Source organism: Phyllobates terribilis, unplaced genomic scaffold (genome assembly GCF_046119375.1).
Source record: "Phyllobates terribilis strain yellow unplaced genomic scaffold, ASM4611937v1 Scaffold_1__5_contigs__length_1240528914, whole genome shotgun sequence".
Classification (NCBI taxonomy): domain Eukaryota; kingdom Metazoa; phylum Chordata; class Amphibia; order Anura; family Dendrobatidae; genus Phyllobates; species Phyllobates terribilis.
Genome location: NW_027362761.1, coordinates 401,062,489 through 401,077,427, shown reverse-complemented (window position 1 = coordinate 401,077,427; position 14,939 = coordinate 401,062,489). Strand labels below are relative to the sequence as shown.

Below are 14,939 nucleotides of genomic sequence, written 5' to 3'. Positions count from 1 at the left end.
TATGCTGGACTTCAGTGTTTGACTGTTTTGCTAGCCAGGTGCTTCTGTGCCTATCTGTCAGTTTGCTTGGTCCTTCTGGGACCTCTAGTACCTTTTTGTCAGTTTATCTTTTTGTGTTCTGCAACAACTTTCTCTGTTCAGGAGGTGTCCCATTTTTCTTCCAGTCCTTAGTTCTTTTAGGGACCCCTTTCTATAGGACTTTGTTCAGACTAGCCTAGGACTAAGGCGGGTCCGTTCTCTAGGAACAGGCAGCCCGCTACATCGTAGGGATTCAACTTAGTCTTACTGTAGGGTAAGCTTTCCCCTTCTTTCCTTAGTACTTGTTGCAGATCATAACAGCTATACTCTGACACCGGAGTGATTACCCTCCTGTGCCAGTATATAGCCTGCTGTCCTCTGGAAAAGTCATATCGGTAAATGCTGGTGTGACTGCTCTAGAACTGACACAGATCTTCATGGGACACTGTGATAATGTCATCATGTCGGACAGGTGAGGGATATGGTTGTTTTTTTACAGGTGACAATGGCTTCAGCGGATTAGGCGTTAGGTGAGTATTTTTGTTGTTTATTATTTCTGGGTTTTTTTTTTTACAGGGGCCAATGGCTTAAGCGGATTACGCATTACGTAACTATACTGTGTTTTTATTTTTAAATAAATGATTAAAACCATGTGGACTTTTCTTTCAAACAAAGCATTTTTACTATGGTGTTAGTAATGGGGGTGTCTTATTGACGCCTCTCCTTTACTAACCTGGGCTTCATGTCAGCTGCCAATACAAGGCTGAAATGAACCCCAACCCTATTACCCGACTTGCCACCGCACCAGGGCAAGTGGGAAGAGCGGAGGCTAAGCGCCAGATTTGCCGCATCTTATGGATGCGCCATTTCTGGGGCTACTGAGGGCTGATATTAGCTTGGAGGGGGCCAGTATCTGTGGCACCTTCCCTGGCTATTAATATCAGCTAACAGCGGTCTGTTCAGCCTTTGCTGGTTAGATTTTATAGGCAGACTCTACATACATTTTTTTGGGGGGGTCCCTCTGTATTCTAGCTAGTAAACGCTAAGCAAACAGCTGCGGGCTGTCATTAATAGCCAGGGAACATTTTTGGCTAATGGCTAGTAATATCAGCCCCCAGCGGTCGACTTTCCCTCTGCTGGTTATCAAAATGACGCGGGAGGCCATGGAATTTTTTTATTTAATTCTTCATTTTATTTCATTTATAAGAAATCCCATGCCCACTGTGCTTGTTTTTGACGCTGTGTAAACTCACCCGCAGCATGTCAATTTCTGTAGCAGAGGCGCTACTCTCCGAGGCAGATTTTGACCAATTCTCATGTGGTGGATCTGCATGTACTGACAAAACAAGTGCGGCACCAGACACCCTAATTACTAAACCTGTAAGTAAAAAGTTAAATAAACACACACACCGAGAATAAAATACTTTATTTGAAATACAACAGACATTCTTTAATCATTTAAATTAATCAATATACTCACCCCAGGTCTGACGGTAATCCAAGGGTTAAAGCGATATCCCATGTTTCTTTTTTCAAATATGTTATTTAGCTCCAAAAAGCATTTATTGCTGTACTAAACGCATGCAAAAACGCAGCCAAAACACATTAAAATCATGGCAAAACCTTTGTTTTTTCCACATCGTTTTTTTCTGCCAAGAGATGCAGAAACCTTGCAGAAATTTCTGCAACCAAATACTCAACGTGTGCACATAGCCTAATATAAATTCGTCACCACTTCTGCATATTTAACTACTCCTGGTTTTGGCTTACAAATACTGATCTAAAATACTGGTCAAATACTGAAAATGTGACCGTGGCTTAATAAGTGAAACATCCCTGATACCTGTGTCTCAGCCTCTACCTCATGCTTTCCTCAGGTTACATAGCAAAAACCTGCTGACAGATTCCCTTTAAACAATGTCAAACTGGAAAACTTTGGGACTCTGCAGCCCCGTTTACTTTTTCTATTGTATATGTTAAGAAAGAGTGTTATGGGGTTTCACATGACACTTGGAACAAAAGCTGTATTTTTCAGTACATAGTTAATAAACAGAATGCCCCTTAAGATCACACAACCATTTCCAGTTATTTGCAAAGTCTCATTCTGGTCATCTGTTTCACATTAGCGTTTAAGTGGCATTCTAAATAGTGCTCATGTGCTCTTCTGGCAGATTTTGCCAGTCTTAGGGCTCTTTCACACGTCAGTGTGTCCGGTACGTGTGGTGACAGTTTCCACATGTACTGGAGACCCATTCAAATGAATGGGTCTGCACACATGTCAGTGTGTTTCCACGGACCGTGTGTCTGTGTGTTCCACACGTAGACATGTCCGTTTTTGACCTGCAGCACGGATCACATGGACCCATTCATGTCAATTGGAAATCAGCAGTACAGTTAGTGCTGTTCCCAAGCCTCCGGGTGCGGAACGCTGCCCTCATCATAGTCCCCTGCCGACACTGTGATCAGCACCATCAGGGGATAATAATGAGAGTAGTAGTCTGCTCCCGGTGTCTCCACCTGTAAAAATAAGGATAAAATAAAAAAATCCTTATACTCGCATGTCCTAAGTGTCCCCCGCTGTAATCCATGCTACCGCTCAGCAGAGGAGCCGGGGAGAATGACTCCTGCAGCAAGTGGCCCCGAGACTGTGCTCAGCGAGCAGTGTCCTGTCACTCACTGACCACAGCCCGCTCGCTGCAGTTGGACACTGTGGGAGCAGACTACTACGCTAATCATGCTCCCATGCTGGTGCTGATCGCAGCTCAAGCAGGGGACAATGATGAGGGGAGCGTTCATCACCTGGTGCTTGGGAACAGTGCTGACTGTACACTGATTCCCAAACGCCGGTACGTGTGCTCATGATGCGGCACATGGGTGGCACTCGTGTGCCACATAAGTGGACCCGGATATCTCTGGTACTTGTTTTTCCAGTACCGAAAATATCAGGACGTGTGAAAGAGCCCTTATGGTTTGTTCCCACGTCATCATTTTCAGGCTGATACCTCCCTGAACCCGCCTGAAAAAGCGCTAAAAAATAAAAAAAAATGAACAAATTTATTGCAGTGTCAAAACAATTTATAGGTCATCCTTTCTCTCTCCTTTTAACCCTTGCAGGCTTCGAAAGCCATCAACTGGCTAAAAGAAGGGACCAATTCATTCTTTAGGCGACTTCCGCTTGGAAGCTACCTCTGTTTTTTATATACAGAATATTAAAAAAAAAAAAAAGGCACCCCAAAAGACATCAAAAAGGACGTCACAAAAGATGCTTTTGGAAAAACACTGCCAGCATTTTCCTGAAGTGTTTTCCACAGCAAAAACAATGCGGGTACACTGGCGTTTAAAGACATTGTATGCCATTAGAGTGCTTTCTTCAATGATTTTCTTTACTCCGTTGGATTTTGATCTCATTGGACTAATTTTTTGTCTATTCTGATGATTTAGGTATGTCATACTATAAAGACGCTCCTGGCATGTGTTATATGTGCCACTACGGGTTGTGTCTTTATTAGCTACTGTATTATAGCCCCCCTAGGAAACAAAACCAAACGTGTGTGATATGCATGATAACGAATCTCTCTGTATAACATATAGCCGCGTATGGGCACTGGCAGACTGGTTGCCACATGGATCCATTATACTTTCCTTGCCTAGGTCCCTCAGCCCTCCTCTGGCATTATGATTTACTCCGTTCTAGTAGTTACAGGTTTTCTCTTAACTCTTTTTTTATTTTTATTTTGCTGGAGAAATACAGAATAGAATTGTTTGCACTTGATGGACCATTATGTTTCTTTCATCCCTTTTGTTGATTCTTTGTGACTGGTTTGATTCGTTTGTATTGAAGCATTAGTTGTATTTTTTTTATTTGTATTTCTTATAATATCTTAGTAGAAAGAAGAAAGCTAATAAAATAAGGCTACAGGAAAAACAGGACATGTTTACTTGCTTAATATTAATGAACTTATTTATTATTAATTGCATTGGACGGCTCCTATTGCTCCTAAGTTAATGACATTAGCCTTACCAAAGCGGTGGTGTAGTGTTCCCTTACTACATCAGCAGTTTTCCTTCTTCCTAGGTCATTTGTGTGCACAGGGTTCTTTACAAAGTAGCTATTGCTGGTCAGTAAAAACTGGTTATTGACCTGTAATGAAAGGGCTTTTACATCTCCTGGACGGCTGCAGACACTTTTTGGAGCAAATAAGTAAATTTAGATTTTTCCTCTAAAGGAATCACAAGGAACTGGGTGGTTGAATTAGGGGATTGCACCAGTCACTTGTGTGAGGACCCTCTATTGCCCCATAAAGTGTCTGCACTAGCTGTTAGCCATTCCTAGCATCCCATTACCTACCTACAATGCTTTTTTGTAGCATACAGTATGTGCCATCACTTTTTTAACACAATTCAAATTTACTGTCCACAATTGAGATACTGCCCCTTTAAAAGTACCACTTTAACCCCTTCACCACTGGGCCATTTTCCATCTTCGTTTTTTCCTCCTCTTCTTCCAAGAGCCATAACTTTTTTATTTTTCCGTCAATATAACCATCGGAGGGCTTGTTTTTTTGCGGGACGAGTTGCACTTTTGAATGACACCATTGATTTTACCATATAGTGTACTAGAAAACGCGGAAAAAAATCCAAGTGCGGTGAAATTGGAACTCCTGCTATGGCACTCCATGATTTCTATGTACGCCCCTGCTTGCTGGCCTCTCCTCCACAGCAAGCTCTTTGTTGCCTTACTAGACCAAGACCTTGGCCAGTGTCACAATAGGTCTTGCTGTCTCTTAAGTGCTTACTGTGCACACACCTGAGGCGCTAAGCACACCAGCACCTCAAACCCTACCTATAGGCGTTGTGGCATACAGTTATATGTCGGAATAATTATTATTATAAAACCTGTCTTTGGTAGCATGTGTGTATGTACTATCTGTGTGTGATGCCTAGACTGCGATACAAATCATCTTCTACGTAATCACTTGACATACAATGTTGGATTTTTACTATCCAGTGTAAGCAGCCATGTTATTGTCAGAAGGTACACTGATGGACCCAATCTGGTTTTGTTCTCTCATTTAATTCTGAAATATAATTAAGAGATGATTAGCAAGATACCATGGGAAAGTTTATGCTCGCAATGTACGGTACATTGCTGTTTTAATTAAGACTCGTGACCCTATGAAGGAATTTTGATCCCCACTTTATCTATGTCTTCTTTTGATTGTGTTCATGGGCCAAGGGAAATAAATGAATAAATGATTATGCTCCAAAAATAGCTAATTAAAATAGCATTTTTATAATGAAACATATAATGTAACAGTATATGTCTGAGCAATTTAGTCACAATAAAAATGAAAAACAGCTTGTGCTGTAGAGAAAATGTGACCGTGTATGGTGTCCAATCAGATGATGTCACGGGTGTGTCAGGTGTAATAGACAGTCACTCTGCATCTGGCTGTAGAAGGTCACTGCGCTTGGCATTACAGACGCCTTCTTAATCTTTATTCCTTTATGACCCAGTGGCGACCTCCCTCCTGCTGCTGAGTGACACACCCTTGCCTGGGAGTTAAAACACTCAGTTTGCTCCAGGGAATACTTCCATGAACCTTTGTGCAGGCTTGGAGCACCAGCAGTCGGCTTGCTTTTCCTCTGGTGCCCTTGGAGGACAGTTGGCATTATCTCTCTGGTGTCTGCTCAAGCTAAGTTTATCCCTTTTGTTTGTATACCTTGTTGTCTTTAGTTTATAGTGGGAGCTGACCAGTGTTCACCGCTCCCCCTCCCTATCTAGGGCCAAGCTCTAGGGACATCCAGTGTTTAAGGTCCTGCTCGGTGATAGGTGTGGAACCTATATAGGGATGGTAGGCAGGGTGATATTAAATCTGCCTAGGGGTCTCCACTCCCCCCTTTCCCTAGTGTTTTGGCTTCCTCCCCCTCTCCCCTTCCTCCTTTCTGTTGCAATTAGTCTTTCCCACACCATGCGTGACAGATGAATGGGCAGCCTTGTAATATATGGTCATGCCGTGCCCGCCAGAGCTGTGGACACCTGTCTGAATGGTAACGCATGATGCTGTTGGGATAACGCCTTCAATAATTTAAAGTAGAGGTATTTTATTCCATATAATTTACATATCCGCTACAACAGGAGCTTCATGCCAGTCACCAATTTACAAACAATCACGATGAGATCTCCTTTTCCATATGTAGTGCCGGCCATAATACTTCCAGGACAATGTCAATCACAGTGCTGCCAGCATGAATGTCTTTAGGATGTCTTGCTGTCCCTGGCAACTGGGCACCCAACTGCTTGTGCTTAATTGAAAGAGCCCATGAATCAAATCTGTGCTTATGGCATAGGTTTATTATATAGGGTCATGTGCTATCGGTATCTAAAAGGTTTATGTGACACTATGCAATTCTGCATCAGAGGTGAGAGATGACCAGGAAACGTGCAAGACACTTGCCAATCATGTTGGTGTCTCGGCAAGTGCAAAGCCCAAATACAACCATACGCTAGCTGGTAAAGCGCCGCTAGAAGAATTCCCTACTAAAAAAAAAAATCAGCACATAAGTGTAAAAGGGTTTGCACTAACACTTTACATTTAGTGAGGCTCTCTTCACATCTATGTTGTGGTTTCTGTGTAATGAAAACCATATAATACAGTCAAATCTGTCGGATCAAGGACACCAAAGCATGCTGTGCTAAATTTTCTGCCAAATTTGAAGTCTGTGTGAACAGAGCATAAGGGTACTCCTACATCTTCGCTATCACCCGAGTGGTCTCTCCCAGTTCCCCTCTGGCTCGACCAAGCCTTCATGTGTTTTCAATGGGGAGAGTTGCGTAAACTGCTCAAAAGGAACAAAAGGATCAGGCATTTAAACTAGAACTGTCCAATCCTCATCTGTAAGGGGTGAGACAGGAGGCACCTATACACATTGCACATTCAGCTGGTCCCACCAAAATTGATTAGCTTGGCCAACTTTAACCTAATATGAATTGGGTTGTTTAGCCTGAAGGTTTGTTTACATGGACCGACTGGCAGCACGATAAAACTGCCAATCAGTAAACCCAGACTAAAATAAACGATGCGCACTGAGCGATCTACACCAGACTATACTAGATCGCTCAGTGCGCATCGGCTGCCATGGCGGGGCGAGTCCTGTTTGCTGCACAAAAGATCTTTTCGCCCATTTACCGATCGTGTTGCTCGCTGTATGGGTGATCGGCAGCTTGTTTATATGGCAAGATAACCGTAAAACAAGCATTTTTCACGACACTCATTCACAATTATTTTGCAGTGTAAATGCCCCTTGGCTCTGGGAGCTGGAAAAAAGGGGTGGGTGGAGGGGTATATGTACTGCCTCAGATTCATTGATCTGTGGATTTACATTTTTGTTACCCTCCAGACGGCTTATGAATCAATGCACATGGTACACAAATTTGGTCAGTCACCAAATCGTCAAAAATGGTAATAATAAGATCAAGAAAGGAAATCAGTATGTATATACTATAGTTGTATCATATACCTTCCATCTATGTCTCTTCATGAATACCTGAAAGTATTTATTACTGTTCCAACTCATTTGATTGCTGTGTCACAAATGTATATTGCCCCTTTAACGTGCATAGTAGTTCACAGTTAATAATGCGGCAAGTTCCCTTTATATGGATCCTGGAGGAATAAACCGATTTTATTTGCTGTTTTTATAGGCATGACAAAAACTGATATAAACTCTGTATGTCTTTAGCACATTGCCTTGCGTGCTCCGATGCTTCTCCCTGTGGTTAACATCAGATGACAGTATATTTAGTAACGTTCAGCCCACGGTGTATGACATACACAGAGCACACAGCCATTGCTCGTGAGATCGGGGGCGCCATGATCCTGCTCGCTCAGCTAACAAAGTGGTTGTCTATGGCTCTAGATTGTCACAAGGAAGCAAACTTTTTCCGATCATCCTTCAAAGAAGATTTGCGGTGGCAAGATCCTTCTCTTTGCATCTGGATGAAAAAGTCCTGCAGACTACTCTGTCTTCTGAAGCAAGCCTCTTAACAATGAAGGCTTTGAACTGTTGAACTTTAATAAGAAAGGAACACTCTGAATAAGCATTGGTCGGGATATGGTGATCCTTTGCTTGGAACTCAGTCTCTTAGTTACATAAATCAAATATGTCATGAGCTGGAAAGGCAGTGAATAAAATAACAGTGCCTGGGATTTTTTTTCTTCTTCCTTTGTTCTTTCCCTCAACCAAAACCTTTCTGAGCAATTATAATTATCATTTTCAGGAAATGTCACTTGACGTGAAAACCAGAAGCAAATGGAGTCTGCAACCAAGTCTCGCTTGTCTGCATGAATTCTCATGCTTCCATCATGTCAATGCTCTGTATATAATAGCTGTGTTTTTGTCATTTCGTTTATGAAGAAACGCTCCACCATAATGTTTAGTAGCACATTAATCGTCTGTTGTACCAACTTTACTCCTTTCCTTTACTTCTTGCAGATGTTTTTTATCATTGGAATCTATCAATACAATTTAACTATTGTAACTGGGTATATAGGTCCTAGTTCAACAATCTAAAAGTTAACAGTTTTTACTGCTTGTTCACACGACTATATTTTCGGTTTGAGTGCTGTCCATGAAAAACACGGACAGCACTCGGACCAATGATATTCAATGGAACACTGCAGATGAGCGATTTTTTTTTCACTGACCGAATCAGCATGTGACACAAATTACAGCATGCACTAGTTTCCTCCGTAAATCGGATAAGACGCACCCATTCAAGTCTATGGGTATGTAAGAAAAAAAAAAAATCTGATGCCGTACAGAGGCACAATATAACATCCGATTTTTACGGATACATTGCAATTCTGTAACATAGGAAACTGTAAGAGTATGTGCAAACGTTAAGTTATTTGGTGCAGAAATTTCTGCCGCTTTGTTTTTCCTGCCAAGAGATGCAGAAATTTCTGCACCATTTCAGCATCTCTTGGCAGGAAAAACACAGCGGCAATAACTCTTGTTTTTTACTTGTATTTTTGATACAGATTTTTCCCCACTCCGTATAAGTGAAATCTGCAGCACAAACGCTGAAAGAATTGACATGCTGAGCCTTCAGGATTCTCATTCACTTTGCTGGCATCAGGTTTCGTGACAAAAATCTGCACTAAAATAACAAAGCAAAAACGCAATGTGCGCACGCAGCTTAAATGGTCTTATAAATGATTATTAGCTGCTGTAAAAATACAGAATTTATACGGACTGCAGATGGATGGCAAGTAAGAAAAAAATCGTCCCACTTTTCTGGTTGAAAAGGACAACATCTGCAAGGAGTTCGTATGTTCTCCCTATGTTTGTGTGGGTTTCCTCCGGATTCTCTGGTTTCCTTACACACTCCAAAGACATACTGATAGGGAATGTAGATTGTGAGCCTCAATGGGGACAGTGATGATAATGTCTGTAAATTGTCTGAATTGTAAAGCGCTGCAGTGCTGTTTAAATTAAAAAAAAAAAACGAAAGAAAGGAGCCATTTAGAGTGCATAGTCCTGCCCCTAATGCACTTGCAGACTAATTTGCTTGTGGTTTCTAAGCTTGATTTTTCAGTACTTGCACTTCTAAATGTGAACAATACTGTGCTCACGTGAAACCCCTTTTTGGGTGTTTTCTGCTGGGAGATTGGCTGGGTATGCAGTGTTTTGTATGGAGGAGCGGCACTGGACTGGGAGGTTTCTTCTTTTCTTTTTTCATCTCATTGGGTCCATTAAGAAAGTGTTGTTCAGTAATGGGCAGCCCCTTTAAGTTATCTTACTGGTAATCTAAATGTGCAGTATGTAAATTATGAGCTACTATTCATAATTGTGAGACTTAGAATGGAAAGAATGGATTTGGAGCAAATGTCAGCTCAAAGAAGGCTTCTAAGAACTGACTCGGTGCAAGAAACTCCGGTTCGCAGGAACAAGAAGCTCCCCGATTTTCATTCTTTAACCTTTCATACAAGGATTTGGCCTCCTTTGTGATGGCCCTCATGTTACATCCTTGGAGTAGCTGCTGGCTGAGTCTAGGAAACCTATAGGTAGTGAGGAGTCATGCAGTTCTAAGGTAAAACCAGTAGGGCTTCCAGGGGTTGATCAGAAGAAATGTCAAAAACACAAACCGTGCTGAGCACAGTAGAAATGAAAACCCACAATAAGTCCACCAGCCCAGTCTCACAAGAAAATAATACCTGTCAATAGTGAAAAGAAACTGGGGATCTAAATAACCCACTCTCTGATTGGTCTACCAACTGCCTTCCCTGTATTGGCTTGTCACCCTGACAAGCAAAATGGTCACAGACGTTGACCTTCATACATCATTGCCAGAAATGCCTGTTTTCCTGGTATCCATGCCAGAACAGGCCCTTGTTAGACCTCCAGAGGTCCAGAGGGGTTGTCCAGTACTGTTCAAACTCTTTAGAATGCCCCTTGTTTGTAAAATAAATAAGAAAAAAAACATATTGATATCCTGGATTAGCACCACTCCTCTTTTCTGAGGGCTGTTTCCACCATCAAATCTTGGGACATGGTTTATGTCACATGAGTCCTGGAGCTTATCAGTGGCCTTTGATTGCTGCCGCCTTCACAGTTTCATCGGAACTAATAGGCTTCAGCACTTACGTGATGTAGTGTCATGAGATCTCCGGGAACACAGCACTGAAAGCAGAGGAGTGGTACCAATCTGGAAGATAAGTATGCCTTTTTTATTATTTTATTGAGCACACTGGGGGCATTCCAAAAAGCTTTGTTTTTTTTTTGGGCAGAAAACTATGTTGACAATGCTGAAACCTTGTGTGTATGAATGAGATTGAAATATATTTATATTGGTATTGTCATTGGATGGATATAAGCAATTCTTCTCATTGATTTTCAGTGGTTACAGAGGCGGCACCATTGCCTCTATCAAGGAGAAAATTGAGCCTTTACTTTATGGAGAAATTTTATCAGAAATCTGGTCTGAAGATGTTACATGTGGAAAAATACCCTTCTTAGGAAGTCATTTGACAAATAAGAGCAATGACTGTTACTGAGTGTTGTCTGTGATGGCTTTGAAGACTGTCTTCTACTATCAGTTGATCTAATGATTAAACATAGCCCCTTGACCACAGGTTATGTGAGAAATGTTACGATAACTCAGTCTATCTGATTACCGATAAGAATAATGACAAGGTAGCCATTCCTTCCTTTTACGCATTAGTAGTAGATTGTGGATTGCGCTAGAAATCTCAAGAGAAATGATTATATGTTGCTCTTCTGTTACCAGGCTTGTCGGAGATTTAATTAACAGGTATACATGTGTTTTTCTCTTCCATCATTGAGTCCCATGGTATTGCCACATATGTTTTCTGCCTTGCAGTATACTTGCAGTCCTCAGGCTTTCTGCATCTCGTTCTTATCTTTACCTGCCACAGGTGATTTTCTCATTTAATCAGCACAATGAGTTTGAGTAAAGATTCTTCCTTGTGTCTTTTCTCCCCGAAGAAGTGACAAGATCTCTGTGGATGTTCATCTGATACTGAAAATGAAGCTTTCATCAAGTAGCATAGAAGTTATTGCCTGCTGCATCATGATCTTTTTAAGTTTACTGGGAAATGCCATCCTGATTTATTGTACATGGAAGTGCATTACAAGACGTCTGCCAACATCATTTGCCCTCATTTTCAGCCTTGCATTTGCTCACTTAATGAAGAATATTGTGATCAATACCTTAAATATTAATTTCAATGCTGGATTGATCCTCAATTCTCATGTCTGCAAATTTGGATTGTTTACGGCATCATTAACTACTAAGCTGGAGATCTGGTTCACATTTTACTTGGCTGTATTCTACTGTGTGAAGCTCAATCGAGTTGTCCATCCACTGAGGACACCTCCAAATGGTAAATGGCGCAAGCATCATCTCACAGCTGTGCTTGTCTTGTGGGTCACAGGAATTGCAGTTTGTTGCCCTTACCTTGTTTTTGGGAATATTATGCAAAGTCAAGCTCTTCTCAATGATACATCTTCCTTCCATCACAGCTTTCTTCATCAAGAATGTCATATTGATTTTCCAAATACTGCCACTAAATTTTATTATCACCAGATCTTCATGGTCATCACTGATCTAATTCCATTAGTGATTTTACTTCTGGTCAGTTTTCGCATAATCCTTCTTTTTTATGAGCAAAAGAAAGCAACTTATGGCAATATCTGGATTGGACACGACCCTTCGGAGACTGAAGTCCTGCGGGCTTCCAAAGTGATTGTGCTGTTAATGGTCCTAGTCACTACTCTATGGGTTGCCCATTATGTGCTTGTCTTGCTCTTGAAATACATAAGGTCATGGTATTTAACCTCGACCCTTCTTGTTGTGCTGTTTTCAGGATACTCCAGCATTTGTCCCTACTTACTCATGCTAATTAACTACAAAATCAGTTTGCAAATTAGATCACTGAGCCCCTTCTGCTGTGCAAACAGCAAACCCAAGACTTTACCTACTAGTGAAAAGTCCATACCCAAAGAACCAGCCACTGAAGAATGACCTGTTTCTAGACTGTAGCATTCTTCACAAACTATTCTACAAAAATGCAATGGTCTGGACTCAGAAGTAGGCATGTATATAGTGTAATATTGCTCTTCATGTTTTCTTTACTTTGCCTTTTATAAGGTTTGCCCTGGTTTTTGATAGTCCAAATAGAGAAGCATTCTGTAGTATCTTATCAAATAATGGAAGCCTGACATGTCTTTTATGAGTCGGTGGGGGAAAATCCGATTACAATACATTTCTCTCAAAGGGATCATAGTGGATCATGACAGATCCATCATACCCTTATGGATCATCTAAAAAGCAAAAGTGCGAACAGAGTCTTGGTTATTGTTATTTTGACATGCTTAATTATATTTCATTAAAGAACAAACACATTTGTTTTAAATTAGTGCACTGCTACCATAACTTAGAATTACAATGGCTTACATTATAGAAGAGCAGCATATCAACCAGGATTAATAAGATTCGGGATGGTTTCACAGAAAGTTAAATGATTATTCTAGTCTACAAAAATTAGGATTGGATAGGAAATTGTTAGATTTGTGTGGGATCATTTGCCTGGCCTCATCGATCCCCTGTCCTCAAGACTGCGGCTAGGATGAGCTGATGGGAGCAGCTTGTCCATTGATATTGATAACCGATCTCAAGGGCAACATTTTATCTCTATGTGCTAGATTAGCCACTCATAACTGTAGGAAAGCGGAGTGTCAACTTAGATGACAGCTACAATGGTAGACACCCGAATGCAGATAAAGCAGGAATAATGAGCTGCTGAATGGAGATACTAACGTCTACAGGGAAAACAACTCAATGATGAGACTTCTAAAACTAGACAGGCGGTTTGAGCAGCACACTGTGTGAATCTTGGGGTATCCCACTGTAGATCATGATCCATTTGAGCTACCAGTAAAAGTATAGAAGAATAAGAGAAGACAGCCTCTCCATCTTAGTCAAATGTATTGATAGTCCAATATGCCCTCTATGAGACGTGTATAACTTACTAAGCTGCCTTAAAGCAAAGCTGTCTTTGCTGCCTTTAGCAAGAAATCACAGCACACCTTTCATTTTGTGTTTTGCTTCTGAAAACTAAGTGTTGCTCTGTGATTTGTTGCTGTGTTATGTTTCATACATTTTGGCTATTTGGCTTGGAATCGTATAGCAAATCTATAATGAAATTAGACACTTTGGCTTCCCATGAAGACAGCAGTAGGGGACTAAGCATGTTATGAGAGTTTTGATACTAACTAGTTTTGATTCTCACTCCCATATTGAATTTCACACCGATTCTATATGGTAATCCATTATTGTGCTGTAACCTATTTTTATACTGTAAATTTGTTGCATATTAAATATATAAGATGCTTTCCAAGGTATAGGTATAAAAGCCGTATAATATATAAAGTTATTTTATTATTTGGCACATTCTCATATTTTCCTCTCACATTTGCTCCTGTCTAACTCCGCTTGTTAGCCTAAATTGTCTTAGTGAAAAGCTGAATTATTTATAGCCTATGATACCTTTTATTGGAAGCAAGTTTGGTTTTTCATAGATCTTTGGTAATGGTAACCACAAATGTCTGAATAAAAAAAAAACTATGTGGTCTTGGATTTTGCGACCTAGTCCAGAGTTTCCACTATTTCAAAGTAACTCACAACATATGTTCGGGCTTTCCAGTAAGTGTATTGATAGTGCAGACGTCATAGACGCCTACATTGTGAGGACACTGGTGATTAGACAGTAGAGGCTGCACGATGTGTAGCACAGGTATAGCAATAGAACGTTTCTGCAGCTTTTTGCACATTTTTCTATCTTATATCATGAAGACTTTTCAGAAGATTGCATCATTATGGGTACTGGGGTCTGGCTTAGCATGCGTTTTGAATGAGGAGATAGGAGTAAGGTTGGTCATGCATATCAGATAGCTGTTGGCCAGACAGTCTCCCAAGGTCAAGTCAGAGGTTCATTCACGGACTCCCTGGAAGTGACGTTTGTGGGGAAACTGTGAATACCCTCAAAGGGAGCTGGGTGAGACCTTTCCTTTATATTTCTAACAAAAGGTATTTAATCACAATAAAGCGGTACATGGTGGATGATGATGTCATGCAGACATGTGAGCCTTGATATATTCACATTCCAGGGATAGGATTCCCCTGGTCTTGGTTTTTACTATTTTTTTTTTTTTTATAAAATATACATCAATAAATGCTAAGTTTTAAATTCTACCCCAACTTTTTTGCTATAGCGCCAGATGATTGTTTCGCCGACAGCTTTATCTGCTGAATCCCAAAATACAAGAATGGACAGCTCGGCCGAGCATTTCTCTGTTCTCTGAGAGAGCCACTGCCAGAAGAGTCTCACACCGAA

At 40.9% G+C, this 14,939-nt stretch overlaps 2 protein-coding genes across 4 annotated transcripts in view; both read left to right on the top strand.

The window, feature by feature from the left end:
• The window catches only part of SNCAIP (synuclein alpha interacting protein), a 281,465-nt gene that overhangs the window by 88,189 nt on the left and 178,337 nt on the right, over positions 1–14,939 (top strand). The gene's annotated exons all lie outside the window — the stretch shown is intronic.
• Positions 11,570–12,568, top strand: LOC141265857 (uncharacterized). The gene has a single exon (XM_073679530.1). It carries the CDS (start codon positions 11,570–11,572, stop codon positions 12,566–12,568), a length of 999 nt encoding a protein of 332 aa, XP_073535631.1.